The sequence below is a fragment of the Plodia interpunctella genome, chromosome 20 (genome assembly GCF_027563975.2).
Source record: "Plodia interpunctella isolate USDA-ARS_2022_Savannah chromosome 20, ilPloInte3.2, whole genome shotgun sequence".
Lineage (NCBI taxonomy): Eukaryota > Metazoa > Arthropoda > Insecta > Lepidoptera > Pyralidae > Plodia > Plodia interpunctella.
The window spans coordinates 1274532-1300850 of NC_071313.1; the positions used below are offsets into that span (position 1 = coordinate 1274532).

The 26319-nt window shown below is 35.2% G+C and overlaps 2 protein-coding genes across 2 annotated transcripts in view; both read left to right on the top strand.

Annotated features, from left to right (window-relative positions):
* Window positions 1-26319, top strand: part of LOC128678672 (leucine-rich repeat-containing protein 24-like) — a 53513-nt gene that overhangs the window by 8541 nt on the left and 18653 nt on the right. Inside the window, exon 2 of the mRNA XM_053760388.2 lies at window positions 24655-24726. The gene's annotated coding sequence lies outside the window, so the exon portion shown is untranslated. The remainder of the gene's footprint in view (window positions 1-24654; window positions 24727-26319) is intronic.
* On the top strand, window positions 1430-3344 carry LOC128678673 (uncharacterized). The gene is made up of 2 exons (XM_053760389.1): window positions 1430-2429; window positions 2566-3344. The coding sequence occupies exons 1-2, from the start codon at window positions 1715-1717 to the stop codon at window positions 3255-3257; spliced, it is 1407 nt and encodes a 468-aa protein (XP_053616364.1). The 5' UTR covers window positions 1430-1714; the 3' UTR covers window positions 3258-3344.

The window sequence follows — 26319 nt, forward strand, 5'->3', positions numbered from 1 at the left end:
CATTTATCACGTGATTCTGCAAAAGGTTATATGTTTTCAAAGTAAATTGGCTAGAAAATCCCAAGTACAAAAATTTACCGCATAATGTTTTAATAACATTATTAGCCTCGTAGAAATGGCACGAAGAAGAATGAAAAAAATAATACTTAATTTGTATTATTATTTCATTCTTCTTCTACCCCAAGGCTGATTGGACCAGGTCCATTATTGTATTAAGTTTTTGTATGTGTCTATTGGGAATAAAGAATACAAATATGTGTTGTATATTTTCGCATAGTATGTTCATGTTAGGTATTTGCTAAAAAAAAAACTTATTTTTTTTTCTTTATTGTACAGTCAACAGCACAAACCGAATTAAATTCGTTGATATAGAAATAGAAATAAATTTATTCATAATATACTAACATACATCACAGAAAATGAACAAAATTTTTGGTCAATTCAATTCAAATTATTTATTTCAGACATGGTCCATATGATGTTAGTAACTAACTTACACTAGTATTAATAAAAACAAACAAAAATATATTCTATAATATTACAAAGGTACATTAAATATGCTACAAAATGGTACCACTCATCTTGTGCCGTGACGCTGGCACGCCGCCGCTTTGTACCGCGCCATAGAGTTTCATGCGGGGTAACTTGATGTGCTGTTGACTGTACTACACAACGCACACATAATTTTAATTACATAAAGATAAAATAATAGAATGATGCAGACTACAGAATCTTACGGAGCGCTGTTCATAATACATATAGCCGCTCATATGTATGTATATAATTTTCAGGATTTTAAATGGATTTCTTATACATGTCACACATACGTTTTAACTAATTTTTGAAATGAATAATGAGATGAAAAAACTCTGGAATCGAGCGGGAATTAAACCCGCGCCCCTGTCTATCCATTGTAACATTGTATCTGTCTATTGTAATAGTGGGGTAAGTTGATTAGTTAATAGTACCTACTCTTTCTAATAAAAATATCGTACGTCGGCGTAAGACGCAAAGAGATGAATTAATTCAGCCGAACTGGCACGGTCTCGATAGCTCAGTGGTCAAGAGCACTGTCACGGATAGACAGGGGCGCGGGTTCGATTCCCGCTCGATTCCAGAGTTTTTTCATCTCATTATTCTTTTTAAAAATAATTTTCAGGATTCTGTGGAGGGCCGCTTCTATACAATACTTACGTCACCACCACGTGTGATGCGAGTGTTTTATATAAAAATAAACACACGGTCACGTTTATATCTCTAATGAGTGAGTTGTACCAGTCAACTTTAACGTTAACTTATACCTGCGCAGAAATAAAGCGAAGTATCTACGCCATATTGCGGTGCGCGGGTTAAAGTTAACGTTAAAGTTGGCTCGTGCAACTCACCTTTAACGTTACGTGTGCTGGTGAAAAACGCGGTTGTAAAAAATTTTTAACTACTACTCCACCAAAACAATTAGGCGCATGACAGGAATGCGGTTTCGGCGCCCGTACCTCGTCTCACCTCCCCGCGCTCTCCCTAGTGACGCGCAGTCGTGTACTCGCGCTCTGCAGTTACACCACGTGCTTTCGCGCCTCCTAAAATTTTCGTTGTCAGTTGGGTTTTTGTTGAGTTTGTGTTGTTAATTTTTGTTAAATAATTGTTATTAATTCATTCTGTGTTGTTTAAAAGTCCCGTGTTGTTTTTGTTGTTGATATTTTTTGTTAACCTCATAATGGGTAGGAAAAAAACTATCCGTGGGTCCGAAAGGACAATGATATTAAAAGTATTACATTTTTTTGAGGAAGAAAAGTTGCATGGAATAGCTATTCCAATATCTCAAGTGGAAAAGCGAGTGTGTACGGCTACTGGCATTAGTCGACGCACATTGGCCAGAATAAAAAACGAGGAAAAAGAAGTTTTGGAGAAACTAAGGCTTTCACCACAGCCGGGTACGTCAAGCGAAGCCCCAACAGAGACAGTCAAATTACCCACTCCAGGGAAAAAGCGAAAACAAAAGAAAAAGCTGGAAATTGATGACTTCATGATTTGTGCAATTAAAACAAAAATTGAAAGCTTTTATGACGTGTACAAAGAAGTGCCTACATTGAAAAAAATTTTAAACGTTGTTAAGAGAGATCTTAACTTTCCTGGTCAAAGAGAGACCCTGCGAAAAATTATAACAGAAAGTTTGGGATTTAAATTCAAAAAGTGCTCCAAAAAACGAGACGTGCTCATAGAAAGACCTGAAATAGCAGCGTGGCGTGCACGTTACTTAAGAAGATTAAAAGAAAACGACGACTTGGGCCCGGAAAAAAAACCTGTTATTTTTACCGATGAAACATGGGTCCACTCGCATTACACTGTCAACAAGTGTTGGCAAAGTCAAACGGTCCCAGGCATAAGAAAAAACGATAGTGCTGGCCAACGCTGGATAATCGTTCACGCAGGTAATACCCAATGAGCTGTCTTATTAGGGTTCCATATAATTAATATTTCTGCACGTACGTGATATTCTACTTTAATAATTTAACTATTGTTCATGTCACTACACTGTTTATTAATGTTTATATCTTTGTATTTCAGGAGGAGAGACTGGGTTCGTCGAAGGTGCAGACTTATTATACAAATGTAAAAGTAGTAAAGGGGATTACCACGACGAAATGGACACAGAAAACTACACGAAATGGTTAACCGAAAAACTAATTCCAAATTTGCCACCTAACAGTATTGTTGTCATAGACAACGCGCCCTACCACAGCAAGCAATTAAATAAGCCTCCTACTATGGCCGCTCGTAAACAAGACATGCAGAATTGGCTGAGCGAGAGAAACATTACGTTTGACCCGCGAATGACAAAGGCTGAGTTGAATTATATTATAATTCGCAACCGACCGGAAAAAGAATATTTAGTGGACAAACTTTTAGAGGAGAGCGGTCACGAAGTCCTCAGACTTCCACCATATCAATGTGACCTCAATCCTATTGAGTACATTTGGAACCTGGTCAAACAAAGAGTCGCCGACAAGAATGTCGATCAGTCAGAGAGACAAATCGAAAAACTAGCCAGGGAAGCCATACAATCAATAACGCAAGACGATTGGAAAAAAGAAATTAATCACGTGGACCGGTTACGGAAGGCGTACTGGGAAAAGCAAGGTTTAGAAGACGCAAGAGAGTTAGTCATAAATGTAAATGACGACAGCGATGACAGTGATTTGGAATCACATTCAGATTTTGAAAGAATGTCAGGGATTGAAGAATTAGATTCTGATTAGAACAATTTTTCAAATTATTCCAATAAATAAAGTACATTTAATCAATTAGGAGTTTTATTATTTCCTTTGCACACACAGTTCTCTGTTCCCAAAATAAATAAAGTATAGTTATAATATACACATACTAAGTTGTATTCACAATAGTTACTTACCAGTTTCATACTAGGTATCAGCGAGTCTCGAATATTCCCCTCCCTAGCTACAGTGACGCCATGTTTGCCATGTGCCTAATTGTTTTGGTGGAGTAGTACACATTATTTTGCATTTACTCCGCAAAGATTCCTTTGAATGAATATTTATCAAATTATACCGAGCAAAGAAAAGTGATTTCTGTATTATAGCATAATATTTACGTAAATATTATCCACGTTATTCTATGCCTGTGTCAAATTGAAAAAAGCGACAATAAAAAAGTTTTCTAAGAATGCCTCTCCAACGAGCGAAGGTTTAGTTATTATTTGAACTTAAAACAAATATTTTATTTTCGTGTAAAAACACAAACAAAGTCACGGACGGATAACAATCCGAAAATTTACACGAAAATAAAATATTTGTTTTAAGTTCTACTATTACTAGCAAAACTTATTTATAAACAAATAACCTATATGTTACTGTTGATTCTAATTTTAGCCAGAAAATATCTTTATTGTAACCAATTTGAACTTCCACGTTGCCGTGTCAGTAAATATTACTGGATTAATTATGATGTAAGCATGTAATTAGGCGGCAAATTAGACCAAAATATCCTCATAATCTTGAGAAGATTATAGGAACAATAATGACGTCCACAAAAATAAAAACGTTATAGATGTACCACCTTTTTCTCCTTTTCGAGTACGTTATAGCTAACACTGTAGTCAGATATTATTTAATCAAATTATGTCATCAAAGACGTATTTCTTTATGATCACGCTGAGCCACGCGACTTTGCTCTCATGGAAATTTCTAGATTCTGTACAATTTACGATATGAAAATGTATGTCGTGGCGTTCAGCCTCTTTATAGACTGATTCTGACTCTATGAACTTGACAGACTAAAGAAAAAAAGGACTATCGACTAATACTGAGGGCGGGACGAGACGACGACTAAGCGCGCATGAGATAATAATATTGAAGTATTTTATTTCAAGTCGCCCTTTCAAGTCTAAAGATCTTATCGATTGAAAATAAAACTTATATTTTATTTATGGCCCTTGAGCAACACCCCATTGCTCCGTTGCACCACACGCTACACGCGACGATGCACCAAACCTATATAAAACAACAAAGCTATATAAGCTACGTTTTGATATCACTAGGTAGTCTACCGACTGAATGGCAGTTAGACCTATTCTGAAATGGACGTGTTCTCATCAGGACTAGTTCGTTGTTTGACCAAATGATAATAACATTCAAAGATCAGATTGTGATCTCTTTATATTTATGACGTAAAATAAAGTAAAAATTGTTTACTGTATACGCCATAGAAATGGAGAGCAGTCGAATAAAGATGTAAGCGTCTGTTGTATTTTTATTTTGTACCGTTGTGACGCGTCACTGACGTAAACTTTGGTAATTAATCAAGAAGGAGCAAACGTGTAATTTATTATGCAATTAGATTTTTCTTCATGTAGGCAGCTACACAAATACAATTAATCTCCACAAATACAACACTTTCCATGGTGCAATCGATATTATTCCTTTTATAACAAGGCTATTTTATTCATGATCATCATTTCTGCCCTTCTGGCATAATAGGGACCAACACTGTTTGAATGAGTTTCTTTCGGCATTTCTTCTCAGCAGTGGTCGTTCCGAAATGCTAGTAGTTTGTAGCTTTGGTAAACATCATTTAATTTAGAATATGACGTGAAAAAGTGCCTGTGAAGGCCTAATTTCTGAATAAATGATTTGATTTGATTTTGATTTTGATTTCACCCAAATGTATGTTCATTGTTTTAACCAAATCACGAGTATGTTAAGTATTTATTCAAACGTATGTATATCTGGCCGTGTCTTCAAATGAAATGTACGTTTATTACTCTTCTACATCATTGGTGCATGTAAGTATTTTGTTTATAATTTAACAATGTCAATGTAAAGTATTTGCAATATTTTGTTGTAATTTAAACAAAAAAAAAAATAGCATCCACTTACTATTTCTTGCCACGACATATGGATCTCACGAGACAGGCTTAGTCCTAATGCTAGGAGTCACACTTCCATTTTTGCGTTTTTGCTTAATTTTTCGAAAATATTAATAAAAAATAGTTTTTTAGGCTAAGAAACGATGTACTTGTCTCGGGTAGATAAAGTTTATTATTATTATTATTTTTATGTATATTTTTCTCCTCTTTAGAGAGGGTAATATAAGCAACTAACGCGGGCCTTAGCCAAGCGATAGGAGCAAGAATTTAAATAGAAAACCCAGCAGAAACACTGGAAGAAGATCGAAATTTTCTGGTGATCCGGCAAGTATTAAGAATGGTGGCTTTCTGTAAAAGATAAACTATATACATCGGGATATTTAATGTTTTCAGGCTTTGTGAAAGTGATTTCGGTATTACCCCTATTGATGATAAAACTATCGGTACTATATGGACTGTATGTGCTCTCCATTGTGCTTTAAGTTCTATGGCAAGTTCCTGGTATTTGCTTAATTTATCTGAAATAGATTTTTGTATATTATGTGAGTTTGGGATGGCTATATCAATAAGATATACTGTATCTGATTATTTGTCGTGTATTGTGATGTCTGGTCTATTGTAGTAAATGGTTCGGTCTGTTAAGATGGTTCTATCCCAATAGAGTTTATGCTGTCGGTTCTCGAATACGGTCCGTGGCTTGTATTTATAATATGGTGTCATTTCTTTGATAAAGTTGTATTTTTTATTATTATTATTATTTTACGCATTTTCCGTTCACTGCTGCCATTACCTTCTACATTTCACACACAAAACTTAGTCACCACAAGATACATACACATAATTCAAAATATAAATCGTTTAGCTTTGCTTTGCGTATTATTTACAATAATAAAATCAAAACTCGTCGATACTCAATTAACCAAAATTTACGCCCGCCCACTGTGTGTACGGTGTCCAAATATTTACGCTTAGCGCAGACCAGCCTGTCACTATAATCCTGCTTTATGGACTATAAAGTTTTGCGACGTTCATATCAACGGCTATTTTTAATTTTCTAAATGCAACGGCAAAAAAGCTGGGTGCATTTTTGCATAAACATAGGTGTTTTTATAGACGTGCAAAGTCTTTTTATTCCCATTGTCAGTCAACATAATAGGTTGTTATATTTCTTCATTTTTTTATATACACAACATAACAGTGTAAATAAAAAACTTACAAATAACGAACTAAGCACAAAGTTACTGCTTATTTCTATGGAAATTTCTTCCAGTAGACTCGCGAAAGAAATATTGATATTTTATACACATTATAATAAAGAATACTGCATTAGGTAACTATCTATCTCAAATGCTCCATTTTTTATAAGTGAATGTAAGAAAACAGACTGTGGGCTCCGACGCTTAATGGGTGAGGAAGAAACCGGTAAAACGGGACGTAGAATTGTTAATTTGGTCATTACATAGGTACCCTATTTTCGACGAATCAACCAGTAGTGTACTCGCTTTCAAAACCCGCCTAATAAACAAAGGTAGCTTTTGTAGCTAATGACAGTTTGGTTACGCACGCGATATATATTCCCCGAATCTGGAATCTTTTGTGTATTATTACTGAATAAATGCAATGACTAATGATCAATTATTTTGACATGAAATCCACGAATATGTACCTATTGTAGATGGATTAAAGCATATTACTCTTCATATTTGATATGGTAATGCCCCATTTGTACAATTTTTGTTATGCGTGTTCGTTATTTCAGGTAGGTATTTCGTATTGTGACTTGGTTTATTTAACTAGTATTTCAGCGCGGCTCCTCCCGCGTTCCGCCTAATTCCTCATGGGAGCAGTTGTTTTTTCCATGTGTTCTCTTATTAACTACATATTGTATGCATAATGTCGAAATTATTGCTTTAGTAGATAAAGCTGAGGTAACAAATAAACAGACTTCGCTATTTAAATTCATAAATTTTATTATTATATATTTAAATTCATTCAATTTTACTAATTTAAAAAAAAAAATGTTATAAAATTATGCCATGTCAAAAAAAAAAAGAAAAGTAGGTACTCAATTTCGTCTAAACATCAGCGGCGCGCGGGTTAAACTCAACGTAAAATTTGCCTGGTGCAACCAATCCTGAGACGTGTCAACAATCATACCCACTCTAACCTCAGTCCAAATAAGTGGTATAATTACGTTCCGATTTACAAAGTCAACTCGTTTGAGCCACCGAGGCTGCGGGATATAATTGGGTGAAACGGGACGTAGGTACAGTGGACCACAGTACGGGGGGCGTAAAAGAGAGAATGAAAGCTGTTTTTTTTTTCCAAAAATGGTGCGAAATTACAAAAAACCTCTCATCCTCGCGTGTATCATGTTATAATCGCGGTTGTAATGCTATGAAGCTTGGCGTGACGTTTAGCGTCACTGTGATTTCACGACTGGCCTCGTACCTGACGTTAGTGCTGGTATGGTCACGTAAAGTAAAAAAAAAAACTTATTCGCCTTAATAGGAATCACATACTTGTTCGTAAAATTTGTTAAGAAATATAATATGTTGTTAACTTTGGCTAACACTAATTATTAAATAATTTTGGTTAACATATGGTTTCTGAGTAATTATGGCGAAATATTAATTAACTAATATAATAAATGTGAAAGTAAGTTTATTTGTTTGTTTGTTTATTACCTCTTAACGCTTTATCTACTCAACCAATATTATTTTTGCATACATGTAGTTAGAGAAGTATGGAGAAGGATGTAGGGTACCTTTCATCTACTATTACCGTGAGAAATTTACGCAGTCAAAGCCGCGGGCAAAAAGCTACTCTAAAATAAATTATTACTAGTTGTTCGCCGCGAACTTAGACCTATCCTATTTGATGCCCCACGAACTTGTAAATTCTATTGACAGATGCTACATACCTTTTAAATTTCATCTAAATCCAGACCAACGGTTCGAATGGAACGCTCGCTCAGTCAATCAACACTAGCGGCCCGTCCCAGCTTCGCTCGGGTGAAAAAAAAAAATTATACACTGAAACTTTCCCTCGGGAATCACACTATCAAATGGTGAAAACCGTGAATGGTGAGTTTATCGCGAACAGACAGACGCGGCGCAGTGGACTTTATAATAATGGAAGGATAAAGATTATTTTTTATCTTCACGTTAGAAATAATAAATTACATTAGAAGTTCACGACATATACCTAGTCCAGTCCTTTGAGAGTGTATTTTTATTATATGGCTTATATATTATACTCCATACTAATAACCGCCTCTGGCGGCGTGGCGGAAATTAGTTGAGGCATTTTTTAATCACGCTACTCGACGGTAAGCTAACGTTATTATTTTCAACTCAGGAGCTTGTCAGGGGAGGTAGTGCAGGTAATTTTTAACCCCCGACGCAAAAAGTAGGGTGTTATTAATCTAATAAAGATTCCCAAATAGTGTTAACAACATTAAAATCGATAGAGAGTGTAAGGAAAATGCATCATAATAAAAAAGAAAAAAACGTAGCGTAACGTAACGTAGTGTTTATTTCGATATGACTAAGTTTAACGAGTCTAGTTTAAGTGTATCTGTGTATCTGTCTTGTGTCATCGTAGCTCCCAAACGGAAGAATGAATGAATGAAGCGATTTTCGTGTAGTTTTTTTTTTGTGTCATAAATAATTTTATCCCGAGTATTCTTAGCCATGTTTCATGAAAATCGGTTCAGCCGCGTTCAAAAGTTGTAGCAAAATGAATATTGAAAGTCGGGGTTTCTTTTTAATTTGTCTAACAAATAATTGTTTGTTATAGAAAAAATTAAGCTGAAGTGACTAGCGACATAAGAACACAGAAAAATCTTGCTGTGCCGATCCCACTTGGTTAAAAATACGTAGTGGTTTTTACGATGTTGTGCGTATAGAAAATTTATCAAGTTGAGCTTTGTTTATGATCATTTTTCTATAATTACACAGCTGTTATTACCTTTCAAACTGGATTTTTCGTTTATATAATGTGTGAGAAAATTATAATGGTATCAAACGCAAAACTTCCTAAAGACAACTTGGGTTATACATCAAAACAAGCAACTTTTATTCTTACGGCTTTTCGTGATTCGTAGTTTATTTTTTTCATGTAAAAAACAATCTACCTAATTTCCGATTCTACACATCTTAACTCTATGTAATAGTCAAGCAACACGAGACAGTACAGTAGCGTTATGTAGCGGAATCGAACATAGAGGTAACGTATTATAGGAACGACATTAAAACTAAAAATTGTTTTTTTTTTTGGATTTATTACGTTTAGACAAAAGTCGTCGAACAAAAGGTCTTAGTCTCTATGTACCTTATGTGCCTTTGAAAGGTTATGCGTTAGATACCAGTAACCCTGTATAAGAAATATGAAAAGTGAGATGGTATTGTCATAGAATAAATAAGGCACAGGCGAAATAGGGGAAGGGGGAAGGTGAAGGGGAAGGGAACGTATGGAAAATAGTCTGCCAAAGGCTTTCTTAATTAACGTGAGCAAGCACCGTACGCGACAAATTTACTACATAGCCAATTTTAATGTGTACCTACCTACTTAATATAAACGCATGCAATGTGTACGAAGTACCAAAATAATTACAAGATTGGTTATTCTATTATAGAATCTTCTTCAAAGTCGTGTATTTTGAGGCTGAGGATGCAGGGCCGTGGTCATTACGTGGAATGAAACACAAATAACGACATTCTTGACGCTATTAATGAAGTGGTTTATCATTGCCTTCTGCATTTCACACACAGATTGTAAATTAGCAGCAAAGGGGTAGTATTTTTTTTCCATAAAATTAGTGTCATCAGGCGAGTATCCAACCGTAAAATCCCAACCGAATCTTCAAAACTTGACGGTGTGGCTTTTAAACGAGCCCTGGGCTTCGAGACGTCACAACACAAATTAAACAAGGAACACGCTTTAAGAGAGAGAGAGAAAAAAATATTTGCGCACTCTATCAGACATACGGCTGTCCTGATACGATTGTATTGTCGCTCAGATTGCCTAAAGAGAGAAAATTGAATATACGCCCTTGACACAAAACGACTTGTTTTTCTTTACGGAATTGAGTGGACAGGAAACAGTAAATTAAGCTGATGATTGGAATCTTTTTATCATTATTAGATACTTAATCTGTTTGGACTACATATACATATATATATATATATATATGTTTGGACTATATATATATATATCCTATATATTCAGTATAGGATTAAGACGATAGAAAATTTTATAAAATATTTATATTATTATATTTAACCGAATAAAAAGAATATGGAAGAGTTTCACATGCCTAAACATTTTTGTTTGGAAGATTTTTTCACGGTTTTGAGTATTAGAAATATTGAAGTCCCTTTTTTTATAAAGTACTCATTATATAGGCTATACTGCTAATATAATAATGTTATCTCAGAGTAAGAAATCGCACTCATAGACATTGAAAGTATAGAGACAAAGATACCTCTTTTTGGCTACTAGTTGCGCGCCGGAGCTTCGCTTCCGCGGGAATTACAGAATAAAAAGTACTCTATATGTTATTCCAGATTATATTCTACACGTGTACCAAATTTCATGACAATCTGTCAAGTAGACTTTGCGTGAATGAGTAATACAAACATCTCCTCACAAACTTTCGCATTTATAATTATTGGGATTAAAAGGATTAATGTCCCTGGATAAAAACGTTATAAGTTTATGATACGTAAAAAAATAATAAATGCATTTTTTAAATATGTACACTCAACATACAAATAATCGCCCCGCCGTCGCTTGTTTAGATAAAATGAGATTCTTGCGTTTATTTGACGACCTCGGTGGCGCAGTGGTAAGATTCTTGCCACTGAACCGAGAGGTCCCGGGTTCGATCCCCGGTCGGGTCATGATGGAAAATGATCTTTTTCTGATTGGCCCGGGTCTTAGATGTTTATCTATATATGTATTTGTTATAAAATATAGTATCGTTGAGTTAGTATCCCATAACACAAGTCTCGAACTTACTTTGGGGCTAGCTCAATTTGTGTGATTTGTCCTAGTATATTTATTTATTTATTTATTTATCTTCACAAATCAAAGTTAACATCAAAGTTGACTGGTGCCACGACTCCGAAGTGATATCGTGTCATAAAATTGAGCCAAGGCAGTTAGTTACAAATACCAGTAATATTTTCCATTTTGGCTTACTAAGCAAAAGCCTAGCGATGGTATATCACGCGAAAACTGCTCGGCGGCAAGCCAAAGCTGTCATCATATTGATCTTTTGGCGGGAAGATTGTTCGGCACATTTGTTTTAGAAATTTATCTTTTGTTTGCTTTTACTTTGTGTTTCCTGTGTCTTTTGTTGCGTATGTCAAAGATGATAACTTCTATATGTAACACTTTATCTATATATACATATAACAAGAGTCTCTCAATAATTGAAAGAATCGGTGGTATTGCAGTGGTTAATAAAGTCAGTTTGTGATCGGAAGTTTCCAAGTTCGAATCTTACTCGTGCCATATGAGTTCGGATACCAATCTGACTTATGTAATATACAGAATGCCAATATAAATAATGCCAATAGAATACAAGTAATTTACATTGATCATCACTTGCTTCCGGTGAAGGCAGACATCGTGAAGACACCTGCACACTGGTTGACAATTTAGTTCACTAGTCTGTATGCGACCAAATTATCAATAGATGGCAGGCTGGTAGTCGTAAAAGTCATGTCAGGTGCCTTTCATGTCTGTAGTGCAACACAAATAGAATAATAAGACGCTATACAAAGTAGCGGTGCGTAGAAAAATCGGTGGTGGTATAATGGTTAAGACGCCCGCCTATGGAACGAAAGGTCTTTGGTTCGAATGCTACTCGTACCACATGAGCTTGTATACCAATCTGACTCATGTATAGATAGTTTTCACAGACCACCACTTGCTTCCGGTAAAGGAAACATCGTGAGGAAACCTGCACACTGATTTATTATTACTTGTGTGTGAAATGGAGAAGGCAATGGCAAACCACTCCATTAATAATGCCAAGAAAGTTGTTGTGTGTGTTTCATTCCACGCAATGACCACGATCCTCAGCCATGAGGAATACGACTATGAAGAAGAGAAGATACGAAGTAGGTATAAGTGGTAGGACTAATGGTATGACTAAACTGAGAAAATCACAGAAAATAATTTTCGGTGATTTTCTCCGTTTAATCATACTAATATTAATAGTACTAAGTGCTTAGCGCGGGTGACGCAACAACAACCACACTGCAATGTGATCAGGTCGCTGCGTCTCACTTCGAATCGATTCGATGGTGAGAAGTGAAATGCAAGCCCTCTGAACGATAGAACAATACGGATAGAATGTTATTTATGTTTTGTTCATTGATCAACTTATATTTGTAAAAAACTTAGACAAATTTGTGTAGGTACAGTTTCTCACGTCCAAGATAAATGGAGTCACATGTTGAGTAAACGAGTTTTAAAACGGTATTTACATAGTTTCACGTCTTTATATATATTAAGGTAGACAGAGCCAACAGTTGTGTAACTCGACGCCCATGGTATAATAATCATAGTTTATTTTATTTTTGCGTAAAACTTGTGTCAATATTATTGGGCGTTTGTAATGAATAAACGTTTTATCTGTCTATTTATTTTATCTATACAGTAAAATTTTCAGCTTGATTCTTTAGACCAATATACCTACCCATTCACCCATCAGTTTCTGCTTCAGAATGCCCAAGGGTGTCACTAACAAAACCCACTTCGACCAAAACCTTTTTTTCACTGAGAGTAAATCTTTAAGTATCTACTTCATAAGGCGCTTATACCCGTATTTTGAACTCAACCGTCTCATTATCTACTTCTTTGTTCAAATAAAAGTCTTAAAATCCTTTTCTACAAAACAACATATTTGAAAATACATTGTTTACAAATTGCAAATACAATAATAATAAATAACGTGCTGAAATCAATACATTTTATGGACAAATTACACGAGACTGAGCTAGCCCCAAAGTAAGTTCAAGACTTGTGTTATGGGATATTCAACGATACTATATTTCATAACATATACATATATAGATAAACATCCAAGACCCGGGTAAATCAGAAAAAGATCATTTTCCATCATGACCCGACCGGGGATCGAACTCGGGACCTCTCGGTTCAGAGGCAAGCACTTTACCACTGCGCCACCGAGGTCGTCAAAATAGAAAAGCAGCAGTTATAATCGCGATTGAAGGCTGCTTTCTAGGCTCAAAGAAATGTGGTATCTGTTTTATTAACCAAACTAGCAGGTCGTCCCAGCTTCGCTCGTGTAAGAACATAATAATAATAATAGAGATAAACCCTCCTCCGGAATCACACAATCTGTTGGTGAAATCCGTGCAGTAATTTTTGAGTTTACCGCGAATACAGACAGACAGACGCGGTAGAATACTTTGTTTTATTATATTTAACTAAATTCAAGATTTCAATCTGTTCTCAATTTGTAATTTAGTTGTAAACAATCTCTGATATAGTTCGGACCTTTGGTTAAATCTTTAACCGCATTTTGCCGTCGGGTCATTAGACTACTGCGGTTAATTTAACTATGGTTTAGCGGCTCAACACAAGCCTGTATAATAGCGTCGGGTTTAATGGATTATTGCACCCTATTTTTACCCTTGTTAAGTGTGGCGTATCATTAAATGAGATGAGTTGTTGATTTTATTCATGAACATAAAGATGTTGCCGCGTTGTAACGAATATTGGGTTTTATTTTTGTGAAATTTGGAAAGCTGTGGTGGTGTAATGGTTTAGATGCCTCGAACCCGCCTGTGGATCGAAAGGTCGCAGGTTCGAATCCTACTCGTGCCACATGGGTTTGTATACCAATCTGACTAATGCATAGTTTTCATAGACCACCATTTGCTTTCGTTAACGGGAAACATCGTGAAGAAACCTTCACACTGGATGGCTACTAACTTGTGTGTGACCGCCAAAGTTTGGCGAACAGTTTAGTTTAGTTTTAATTTAGTTTATATATAACATGGATAGTCTGGAACCGGCAAAAAATTTATCTGTTAGCGAAATGTATTTTTTTTTAGAAATTCAAATTCAAATTCAAAATTCTTTATTCAATTTAGGATGATATACATCACTTATTGACGTCAAAAAAATTACTTAAACTAAGTCTACTGCCGGCGCAACAAACTTCACCGCAGCCTTTTCTCCAAGGACGTCAATTAACAAATATAGGTCTTATACATATATTAAAAATTAGGAGGACGAATTTACATAACATTAATAAATTTTATACCGATCCAATATTTACGTTCTTTTGCATCGAAAGCCACGTCTATTTGAGCCCTTAACCCAATCAAGTTAAAAGCTGGACCTGCTATATCTATGATACTCGTAGTAGTATAGAATTATAATTAAGAATTGGCCGAGTCAGCAAAATGACGGCCTAGGATCCTCTGTCAGATTAATTGCCAAATTGGATCACGTCCCGGCTGGCTGGACCCTGGAGAATCCACATGCAAAGACAAATCTCTAGCATTGTGTCTATACAAAGTTTTCTGTATGTAGATTTTTAGGGACCCTCGATGGAACACCGTCAAATTATTTTTTTGTTTCACCGACATTTTTCCGGATTTTTGTAGTCTTTTTATGTTACTGCGCCATTTTGGATACCCACTTACACGGGGAGGTGTCCATTCCACAGTTCAAAGAATTACCAAATTCATTATTCATCGAAAGGAATTCATTATTCATCAACGAATTATTCATCGAAATCACGTTCCGTGGATAAATTTTTTGGTTTCTCAAAATCTATAATTTTGAATTAAAATAATCGGTAAATTCAGTCTGTTTGACATAATTAGGTTAGGTAAGAACATGATAATAAATATTAAGTAACTTAAGATATAAAAAAAATTGGCAATATAAAAAATATCGTGCTTAAGATGAAGAGTTATTCTGTGAACTATGAACACCAACTTTTACGGGAATCTAAATTGAACAAATTCGAATTGTCTCAATTTCTTGAAGTTTTAAAACAATATGCAGCATCTTTTGGTTTGCGACTGTTTAGAAGCTGTTGCTTGGTATCTTAAAAATATATATTTTACTATTTTATTGGTAGCCGCATCAAATTACATCCAGTAGTTTTTGTATGGAGCGCGAATACAGAAAGACAGGCAGACCGACAAAATTTCTAAACAAAATGTTTTGGCTTCGGTCTTAACAACTGAACCACCACCATTTTAATAGTTAAAATTAAACCCTAATTATTTCTTAAATAGAAGCAGTTAGTGGTACTAAAACAATATTATCTCGAAAGTGACAAAGAACTCGGGTTGTTTGAAGTGGAGCCCACCCTAATTTAATTGTTAGAGATAACAGCCCACCCCGTATAATGTTTGTGAAGCTCATTTACACTATATTTTAGTATAATTGTTCATTTTAAGTACACATTTTTGTACGTAAAATGAGATGCTTCTAATTTGGTTATTACTAAATTTTTACGAGAGGAGAGCCTGACACTCCCCCAAATTATATACAGGGTTTCTGGTATCTAACCTTCAAAAGCCGCATAAGGTACTAACATCTTTTGTTTTATAACTGTTGTTTAAACGTAATAAATAAATAAAAAACATTTTTTTAGGTTATGCCATTTCTTTTGAACGTCACCTCTATGTTCGATTCCGCCACATAACGCTACTGTACTGACTCGTGTTGCTTGGTTACCTATTATATACAGTTAAGACGTGTAGAATCGCAAATAAGATTGTTTTTTTTTTTATGAAAAAAAAAAACTACGACTACCGAAAAGTCGTAGAATAAAAATTGCTTCTTTTGATGTACCCAAGTGTTTAGGAGATTTTGCGTTTGATACCAGTAATATATGTATATAGACTGGCGGCCTGGCTCGGCTTCGCTCGTGTAAAACTACAATAAATAAAATAACACATAAACCTTTCTCAGGAATAACGCTATTTATTGGTGAAAATCGTTCATAAATTTGTCCGATAGTTTTTGAGTTCATCGCATTCATACGAACAAACGCGATAGGAGGACTTTTTTTATAATATATGGATTTTCCCAGATTTTATATTATAGTTAATGGACAGAGATGGATGGCGAAACAGAGGGAAGGCCTTTATCCAGCAGTGGGACACCACGGGCTATAAAAAAATGATACAATATCTTTTTTTTTTCGAATGCTAAGTGATATCATTATAGTGTTATTATAATAAGCTATAATAACTTTCGATTTCTTTAGGATTCGAACAAACTTCCCGCCTTGTGGCTCATCGAAATTCTTCGAAAATGTTAATCTCCAATCGCCAATCAAATCATTCGATTCAAGTACTTCTGAATGATCAAAGGGTCCGATCAAGCATATATCTTTTGTACCTAGATGGCTCTGAAATTTACCTTTTTTTGTATGTATTATATATATATATATATATATATATATATATATATATATATATATATATATATATATATATATATATATATATATATATATATATATATATATATACACAAACTCCCGGTGAAACCTACTGAAATTTATTTGAAGGAAACTGGTGCTTGAATGTGAAAACATCAAAGAGATTATAATCAACTATTTTGAAGTCATGTTTACGAATATCCGTCATACACTTCCGCGTAAAGTACGATTTGATAACGTAATGTACACATACAGTGAAAATTCTTCATACTGTCACAGTATAATAAAAAGTTTTAGCAAACGGCCACTCCCTGTCTCCCGTTGAAGGCATGAGCTCGACTTAATACATTTTCGGTCACCCGTCATGTAACAGCGCGAGCTCGACAAGCGTCAGTTTACTGTGAAGTTTTACGAGTAGATCAGCGATTCATTCTCTTTTTCAGTGATTCAAATTCTGTCTGTAGCCACGACTTTGACGACATTTGCTTCAAAAAAAGCTAAACACCCGACGTCATACAAGGCTTACTTTTATCCTTGCTTACTTTAGACTACTTTTAAAAAATCTACGTGCCATGGAGGTAAGAGAATTATATGAAAACACTTGAGATTCTTATTACGTACACTTGTATATAGATATTACCGATGACGGAAATCTGCACCCTGTAAAATTACACAGCCGCTCTCAACCAAACCAGTAAGAGATAAATTAGATTGACTAAGTATGAGATAAATTAGAACACAATATTGCAAGCACTGCTGTTTGACAGTGGCGAGGACTGGCTATAAAGAAGACGCTTGACGGAAAAAAATAGCTGAGAAATAAGTAAACGAAACGGAAGGTCCCAGCAGCAAGATGGTAATATAAAAGCCGCAGGTCGTACGTGGATTCTATTAACACAGGTTGACGTAAACACAGAGAAAGTGTTGCCATTAATAACATACTGAAAATCTGTACATAACATGGCGAAATCCGTACAAAATCCGTACTTTAAAAATTTTTTAAACTCCGTACGAATTCCGCACGAATTTAAAATAAAAACAGGAAATTATTTTGTATCTTTGTCTTTATTAATTTTTTTAACATTTCTGGGTTAATGTCTAACCAGATTGCCAAAAACTTCACGCTCTCCATTGTCAGTAGTACCAACGTACTACAGCATGAAGCTTTTAATCAAAGATACAAAATAAAAGTTTCATTAAGTATTCATTAATTTATGTTGATAAATGAATAAAATCAAGAACGGCGATTCCCCGTTTCTGACGTGTAGTGCTGCTAGCATAAGCTTAATTATATAAAATAGGTAAAAAGTTTAAGCAAACGGCCACTCAGTAAGAGATAAATTAGGTCGTTTCTCGTTTATAAATATTGAATTGAAAAAAAAACAACTGACGTGGCTACATAGCCATACAAATCTGGACCACTGGCCGAGTTGAACTAGCATCGTGTAAAATCCAAACACACATCCGTACGTAATTCATATTCGTACATACTACCAAAAACTCCGTACGTATACGGACTGATCCGTACATATGGCAACACTGAGAGAAAGTCAGTGGACAGAAAACGGTTAAGATAATGACGATACCCCACTCATGCAGAAGACTTTTGGACCAAGGTCTACCTCTGGAGAAACTTGTACAATAATCGTAACAACTATCTCATGCATTATCTAGAGGATATCTCATTAATATTGTGTGCGATATGAGCGCTCTCATGTTACATTACGACCCTTTTGGGGCGAACCATCGATAACGGAATCACGAATAGTCGCCAGCATATATGTAAGAATCAAAAGGTTTTAACTATGAATTGAAAAGTGCAAGAAAATATTTAATTATACATTTGTCATAAAATCAATAAAACCGTTTTCAAGTGCAACAAAAAAAAATTGCTATATTTTATTGTCATCAGAAAGGTAGGTAGCATTCAACGCGTTACAAAAAAAAACTTTATGTACGTGCAATAAACCGTTGAGGAGTTCCTGCATTTGGAGCCAATCATAAAAACTGAAGCGACGTGAACAATTTCAGCTCTGTAGGACGTAGGTGAATTTTTAAGCGTTTGTGAGTTTGTATGTTTGAGGCGGGTATATTTCCGAAACTATAGAACCGATTTCAAAAATTATTTTACAATTAGAAAGGTACATTATCCAAGATTGCTGTAGGCTATATTTTATTTCAATATTCCTACGGAAGCCAAGCCCCGGGCAGCATCTAGTATAGAATAAGTAGAAAATATAGTTTAAAGTATCGGCAACAGATTTACACGCTTTATTATTATTGCATTATCTGAAAAAGTGGGAAATCGAGTGGGATAAATTATTTGCTGCTAAGACAGAACCAAATAAAAACCTATTGGTTTTGCCTACAATTCATATTATAATACTAGCTTTTGGCCGCGGCTACGCCCGCGTGATTTTCCCTTCAGTAAAATATTTAGACTCTTTAACTAAATCTGGTTTCTTCATACAAACTTTGAACCGCCTTTTCACACCCTTAGCGGATGAATTTAGAAAAATCCCTCCTTAGTGCACCCCTAGACACATAAGGAACCTACGTGCTAAACATAAAGTTTCTCGACTCATTTGTCAGGGTTGTGCGTTGATAGTCAGTCATTAAGTGTCTTCTTTTATAAATATAGATTTAAAATATATATATAGAGCTGTTACTGTCGTCCAGAAATAAAGTTCTCGGTTATAGATCATAACCGTTATCCGGCACAATAGAAACACGAGATAACCCCAGCTTTACAGCTGCGATCCCGAGGGACGCATGAGGGTGGTCATAGACATACTCAAATGCGATATATTTGTATTGCTTTAATGCTGAATTATTTTGGTAAAGTGTTTTAATATTTTCGATATGTTGGTATGCTTTTACATTCCATTTATGTTAATTGTTAAATGGAATAATCCATTTAACAATTGTGTCGGAATTAACATTAGCACATAATTAAATCGAATATAAAATAAATAATTATTAAATAATAAATTACAATTTAACATTTAGCGATACCATGTTCACATTCGCTTACATAACACAATTTAAATTAAAATTTTGTCATTTATTTATAAATTATATTTAACCTTCAAGTAGGTATCTATGAAATTTGTGTCATCAAGATAATTCATCTACCGCGTAAAAACACTAGTCCAATAAATAGGTCCTCTGTCGCGCCTCAAATATATTTAAAATTGTTATGATTTTAAAATTGCGTGATAGTCTTTATAAAGTTTTACTGCTTGGAATTGAACGCTTAGTAATTTTTAAATGTGGTAAAATTTGATTTTGTCTTTTCGTCTAGTATTTAAGCGCTTTACTCTAATCTTCTGTTTCATATTTATCTAAATGTTTAACTAAACCGGTAAGCAAAATGAAAATTTACAAACACGGGACCGTAAGGATTTTTAAATCTACAAAACATCTTCTGCATAGTCATGAAAAGTCAAAAGGAGTCCCTTTTGATGTATATGTTACTGTAAAAGTACGATCTACCGTAAATTCTAAGATGTTCCAGTAAAACCACACGCTCATTATTTAACTTAACCTCTAAGACAAACTGACATACGATGAAACAGAAGAATTACTGATATAGAGATATCAGTAATTCTTCTGTTTCATCGTATGTTAACAACCTAGGACAGAGGTCCTAGATTAATTACACTGTCATTTCACAGTTGGCCCATCTATGCTATTATTATAAAGAGGTAAGCGTTTGTGAGTTTGTATGTTTTTAACAAAACTATTCTCTGTACACTTTAGCTCGTCTACTAGCTTTAAAAGTCAATTTAAATAACTATATTAAAATATTCAGGCTTATCCGGAGGTCCGAGGTTTCGACGTAAAAACGTAACATGGCCCACTTTCGACTTTCCCGAACATAAGTTCGGGAAGGCCAAAAGTTAATATTATTATTAACTTGTGGCCCGTCCCGACTTCGGATAAAAACACATTAAATTATACACAAACCTATATCGGGAGTAACACAATCTTCAATGTAAAAACCGCATAAAAATCTGCGCAGTCGTTTTTGAGTTTATCGCGACAGATGTTTTATAATATGTAAAGATGAAGGTAGAAAGTATATATCAAAATCTTGTTGGATAAAAAACTCACGAAGATATAATTCAGTTTTCTTTGGAAAAACTCAAAGGGTAAGAAAAACACAGGAGATAGTAATTAAAGGGCGATTCGACCTTGCTGCATTGGCAAGGTCGAGTCGCCCTTTCATCTCTTATCTTTTTTATTTTTTATCAATATTTATCTTGACGTAAAGGGCCTGGTTTTATGGACAGTGTATAGAAAAAATAGTACGTGTAATAGCGAATACGTCAGCCAATGGTGCTTAATCTATTTTCATTTCAGCAGTCCAGTAAATATATAATTTAATTAAAACTGCTTAACATGGTTACAAATATTAAATATATAGCGATTGTGGAAGCCACGAAGTAAATTCTAGACATTCCCATGCAGCAAAATAATGTCGTTTAATAGTTAGGACAACGTTTAACAAAACTTCTGGTTTTAGTCGTGTAAACCTTGTAAGTAACCGTGTAAAGCGTGTAAACGTTTGTAGAAACTAGTTTTTTTACAAAAATGTCATTTTTGCCAAAAACTTTTATTGTCGTCAGTGAAATCTTGTGGCATTTAACGCCTGACAAAAAACCCATGCCCGTGCTGTACGGTAAAGGTTGAGAAGTTCCCTCTGGTGTCATATTTGCCTGATTAGGATGAGTTACACCAATCTATTATAAGACATTAGCTTTGAATTACGCGCCGCTGAAGTTTATACAAAATGGCGTACGTAGCGTTTTTCTACAGGTTAATGTTAAGGTCAAAGTTGTTGTGCAACCCACCCACACAGTTTAAAAAAAAATAACGACCGATGAATGTCAAATCACAGTCGTGCCAAATTTATGACATTAAAAGTTTGCCAAAGATTTTTATTCCGCCAATTCTCTTTTAACATAACTTCTGGACTTTTAATGATTTCCGTTCTTTTAACTTATAGATGGAATAATTACTACGCTTTCTGAGTACAAAGTAACTACGAAGTAGTGACTTCAAGTATATTTTATTATGTCTGTCTTATCTGAGTGTTTCCCGGTTTCTTCCTCAGCCGTTGAGCGTCGGAGTCCAGGGTCCGCTTTTCTACTTTTTCGTCTCCACTTCGCACGGTCGTCGGCATCCCTAGTTGTCAGACCATTAGCACGCATATCATCCTTGACGACATTAAGGCAGCATTTCTTGGGTTTGCCCCTTCTACCAGAGCCAGGCGAGAGCGGCATGGCCAGACCAGTATTTATTTGATTCATGAAGTTAACATCGACTTTGACCTGTGCGCCGCTGACGTTTGGACAAAATGTTTGCGGTTCTTCAGGTTAAAGTTAATGTCAATGTTGGCCGGTACAACCCACTCTTAGTGAAAGTATTTTTTTTTACGTAATTCAGTGATGTACCTATATTATTCAAAGTTGAATAAAAAAAATTTGAATTTTTTGTTTTTCTCTAATCACATTAAAATCTGACAAATGTCGAAATCTGATGCACCGATCGATGTGTTTGTTAGAAAATGGTGAAAGTTGTGCCATCGATTGCATAGTCGCCGCTTCGATTCCCGATTCTGTCTCGTATCTTGGTATCGATCACAACCGCGTTCGTTTCAACAATCGTAAATTCAGAAGCCGTGTTTACGGACGAGATGGTTTAAATTAACCTAATTTAATCAATTTTTATTACTTTCACCTGGTTTGCTTTATTGGTTTCTTGTTGAATATAAACTCGAATAGGGTTCTTTCATTTTACTAGGAATAAATATAGTCAATCTCTACAAATCACTTCATGCGTCATCGATCACTACCTTTTGTAATGTTCACTTCGACGACCTCGGTGGCGCAGTGGCAAAGTGCTTGCCTCTGAACCGAGAGGTCCCGGGTTCGAACCCCGGTCGGGTCATGATGGAAAATGATCTTTTTCTGATTGGCCCGGGTCTTGGATGTTTATCTATATATGTATATGTTATAAAATATAGTAACGTTGAGTTAGTATCCCATAACACAAGTCTGGAACTTACTTTGGGGCTAGCTCAATCTGTGTGATTTGTACTAATATATTTATATTTATTTATATTTATACTTAGTGTGCGATTACTTGCCATTGGAGTAGTAGTAAAAATCATATCAGATTAGCCTTTAGATGACTTGAATGAAATCAGACACCAGGTGTTAGCAATTAACACACTCGAAAAGAAATGAATGTTTATAAATTTTCATGCATTCTAATTAACCCCCGATGCGAAAAGTATGCGTAAGCACTCATAAACGGGTGAATCGGTTTGGATGCGTATTTTTTATTTGCTAGAAAAATTTTATGCGATGGTCCTTAGATACCTTTGATCAAAATCGGTCCAGCCGTCCGAATGTTGTAGCGAAATGAATATTGAAAGTCGTGGGTTTTACAAATAAACTTGTGTGTTTTCTCATATATTATATACAGCTTTTCTCACAAAATGTTAACCCAAACATATGACATTTCAAAATTTATCATTTTTGATATAGGTTTTCCTAGAAAAATATCAAGAATTGGCCTTATGAATAAGCTATAAACAATAAATAGGTTTCTGCGTAAATTTTCGCTGTATGTAATACATTGCGTACTGGCTACCATTTCTATTCAATTGGACTGACGAAACTCTCATATTATAGAAGAAATGTAATAGAAGTTGTCGCAATATTCTCCGTTCTCAGCTACCTTCTAACTAGATGATAATACTTTGTTTTTTATTCGCAAGAAATTGTTAGTAGAAACAGTAATTGACCTTTCATGAAAATTGAGAAACAAATTCATTTTCGGAACTAATATAAAATGCTATAATATATATATAATATTATATAAAGAGGAAAGCGTTTGTGAGTTTGTATGTTTGAGGCGAGTATTCTCCGAAACTACAATTTAAAAATTTTTTTCACAATAATAATAATAATAATATTTGCATAATTCCCTCAAGCTACTCAATCTCAAACCCCTTACATATATTAATATGCAGAAAGCAGCAATTCTTAATACCTGTCGAATAGTTAGGAAGTTTATGGACTCTACAGACACTGACACCTACAACATAAATACCAACGACACACGGACTGACCCCCTTAATCTACCCTAAAAATGATAGCCACTTGGTCATGGCCCGTGTCTATCATTAGAATGCCAGCCTCGGCTGAGAGCTTAAAGTGATAAAAACATAGTAATAAATCATTTATTGCAGGCACTTGTAAAATACATGACCCATATCACACTATAGACTAAAAAAAATAATAATAAAAAAATAGAAACAGTACCTAATAAATTAATATTATTTACTATTACTGTCGCGATGCACGGAAAGCCAATATCTTAAGTCAGTCAGCCAATATCTCAATCAGAAAAGTACATTATTTAAGATTGCTACAGGCTATTATATATTTTATCTCAAAATTCTAATCAACAACTACATCTAATATAAATCGACCCATTTTAATCTGTTATTTGTCATTTCGATTGACCATTGTCATCTGTAGCAGCCCTCCGTGACCCACTGCTGGGCACAGGCCTCCTTTCGTCTCCGTCAACCATCTCTCCCTTGGGCCATTTTTATCCAGTTGTTTCCAGCAATTTCCTTTACATTGTCGAGGGGGTATCGACTGTAATTGATGCCATCTATCCATAAATTACGATCGATTCCCCTTTCTACTCATATCATCCTGGATACACACTCAATCACTTCCTTGGTCATTCTCTTTTGAGGTACACACTGTATAATATTAATTTTTAATTTCAGATCTTGCCTGTTGACACTTAAGATGACGATTGCGAGAAGAATATTTTGAGATGACGTTGAGAATGACTTGAGGTTAGTATTGAAGGCTTAAAATATTATTTCAATAAATACTAATAGTTTTCATAACCACCACTTGCTTCCGGTGAAGGAAAACATCGCGAGGAAACCTGCACACTGGTGTGTCCAACACTAGTGAACTAAACTGTCGTTTAGTTCACTAGTGAGTTTTGTGACCACCCGCCACTAGACGGCGGTAAGTAGTCGTAAAAGTCTTGTCAGATGCCTTTAGGCGACTTGAATAAAATCTGACACCAGTGTTAGCAATAACACACTCGATAATGATTATGAATAATGCATTGAGTTCTTTATAAATAGGTTTAAATTATTTCTTTTCTTGGAGTAGATTATCCTCCGTAAGTAGAATAAGACCACCGAAAACCCACCACAATATTTATTGTCACTAAGACAGTTTTCCTCAAGTACTAGGGCTCGCGAAGGGTCCAATCAAGTACCCTACTTACAGGACTATCCTCGAGAGAAGTGAAGAAAATAAGTATCAGTTTTGGGGAACCGGGTCGTGAGGTTCCCTCTATTATGGTTGAGCTACGCGATGGCTGACCTATGCGTCAACTCGTGAACGGGTGCTGCCAGAGGGAACTGGTCATCTCGTTTCTCATATATTTTTATGTAAGTTAATTGTGTTTCACATCGATATCCAGCACTAGGATCACAATCATAACCTGTTTTGATATACCTTTTGACTATGAACATTATGTACTTTTATATATTATTAGAAAAAAACATTGTAAGAAACAATAATGGTAAGCCGATCCGGCATGATAGGGACCAACACTGTTCAAATGAGTTTCTTTCGGCATTTCTTCTCAGCAGTGGTCGTTCCGAAATGCCAGTAGTTTGTAGCACTATAAATATAAAAATCGACGAGAAAAAGTGCCTGTGAAGGTTTAATTTCTGAATAAATGATTTGATTGATTGATTTGATTGAGCTAGCCCAAAATTAAGTTCGAGACTTGTGTTATGGGATACTAACTCAACGATACTATAATTTATAACAAATACATAAATAGATAAACATCCAAGACCCGGGTCGATCAGAAAAATATCATTTTCCATCATGACCCGACCGGGGATCGAACCCGGGACCTCTCGGTTCAGTGGCAAGAACTTTACCACTGCGCCACCGAGGTCGTCTCCAAATTCTCTGTCTAAATTGTTCTACACTAGATAAAATAATTTATTGCGAAGTATTATAGTTTTCCATTACATAATGTAGTCACAGTCTACCATGAACATTTTGGTGGCCACCGTTTTCGGTTTTTTCACACAATAAACAAATAAATCAAATCACGTATTGTTTTTATATCAGTACTTTAAAGCATTGTACGAGTAAAACAACTCAGCAACTCATAAACCATTTTGTGGTTTAACGTCAAACAATTTGTTTAATTCTATTGTGTCTTAATTCTGCGCGATCGACGGGTTATGAACTGAGACACCGGAAACTATACGATCAAGACACGACGACTAACCTAACATCATTTATTTAAACATTTGATCATTCATTAAAAGCTTTGATTAACGATTCTAGTTTCCCGCCACTGGAATATAAGATTAGATACATGTCATATTCGCCATTATCGGATT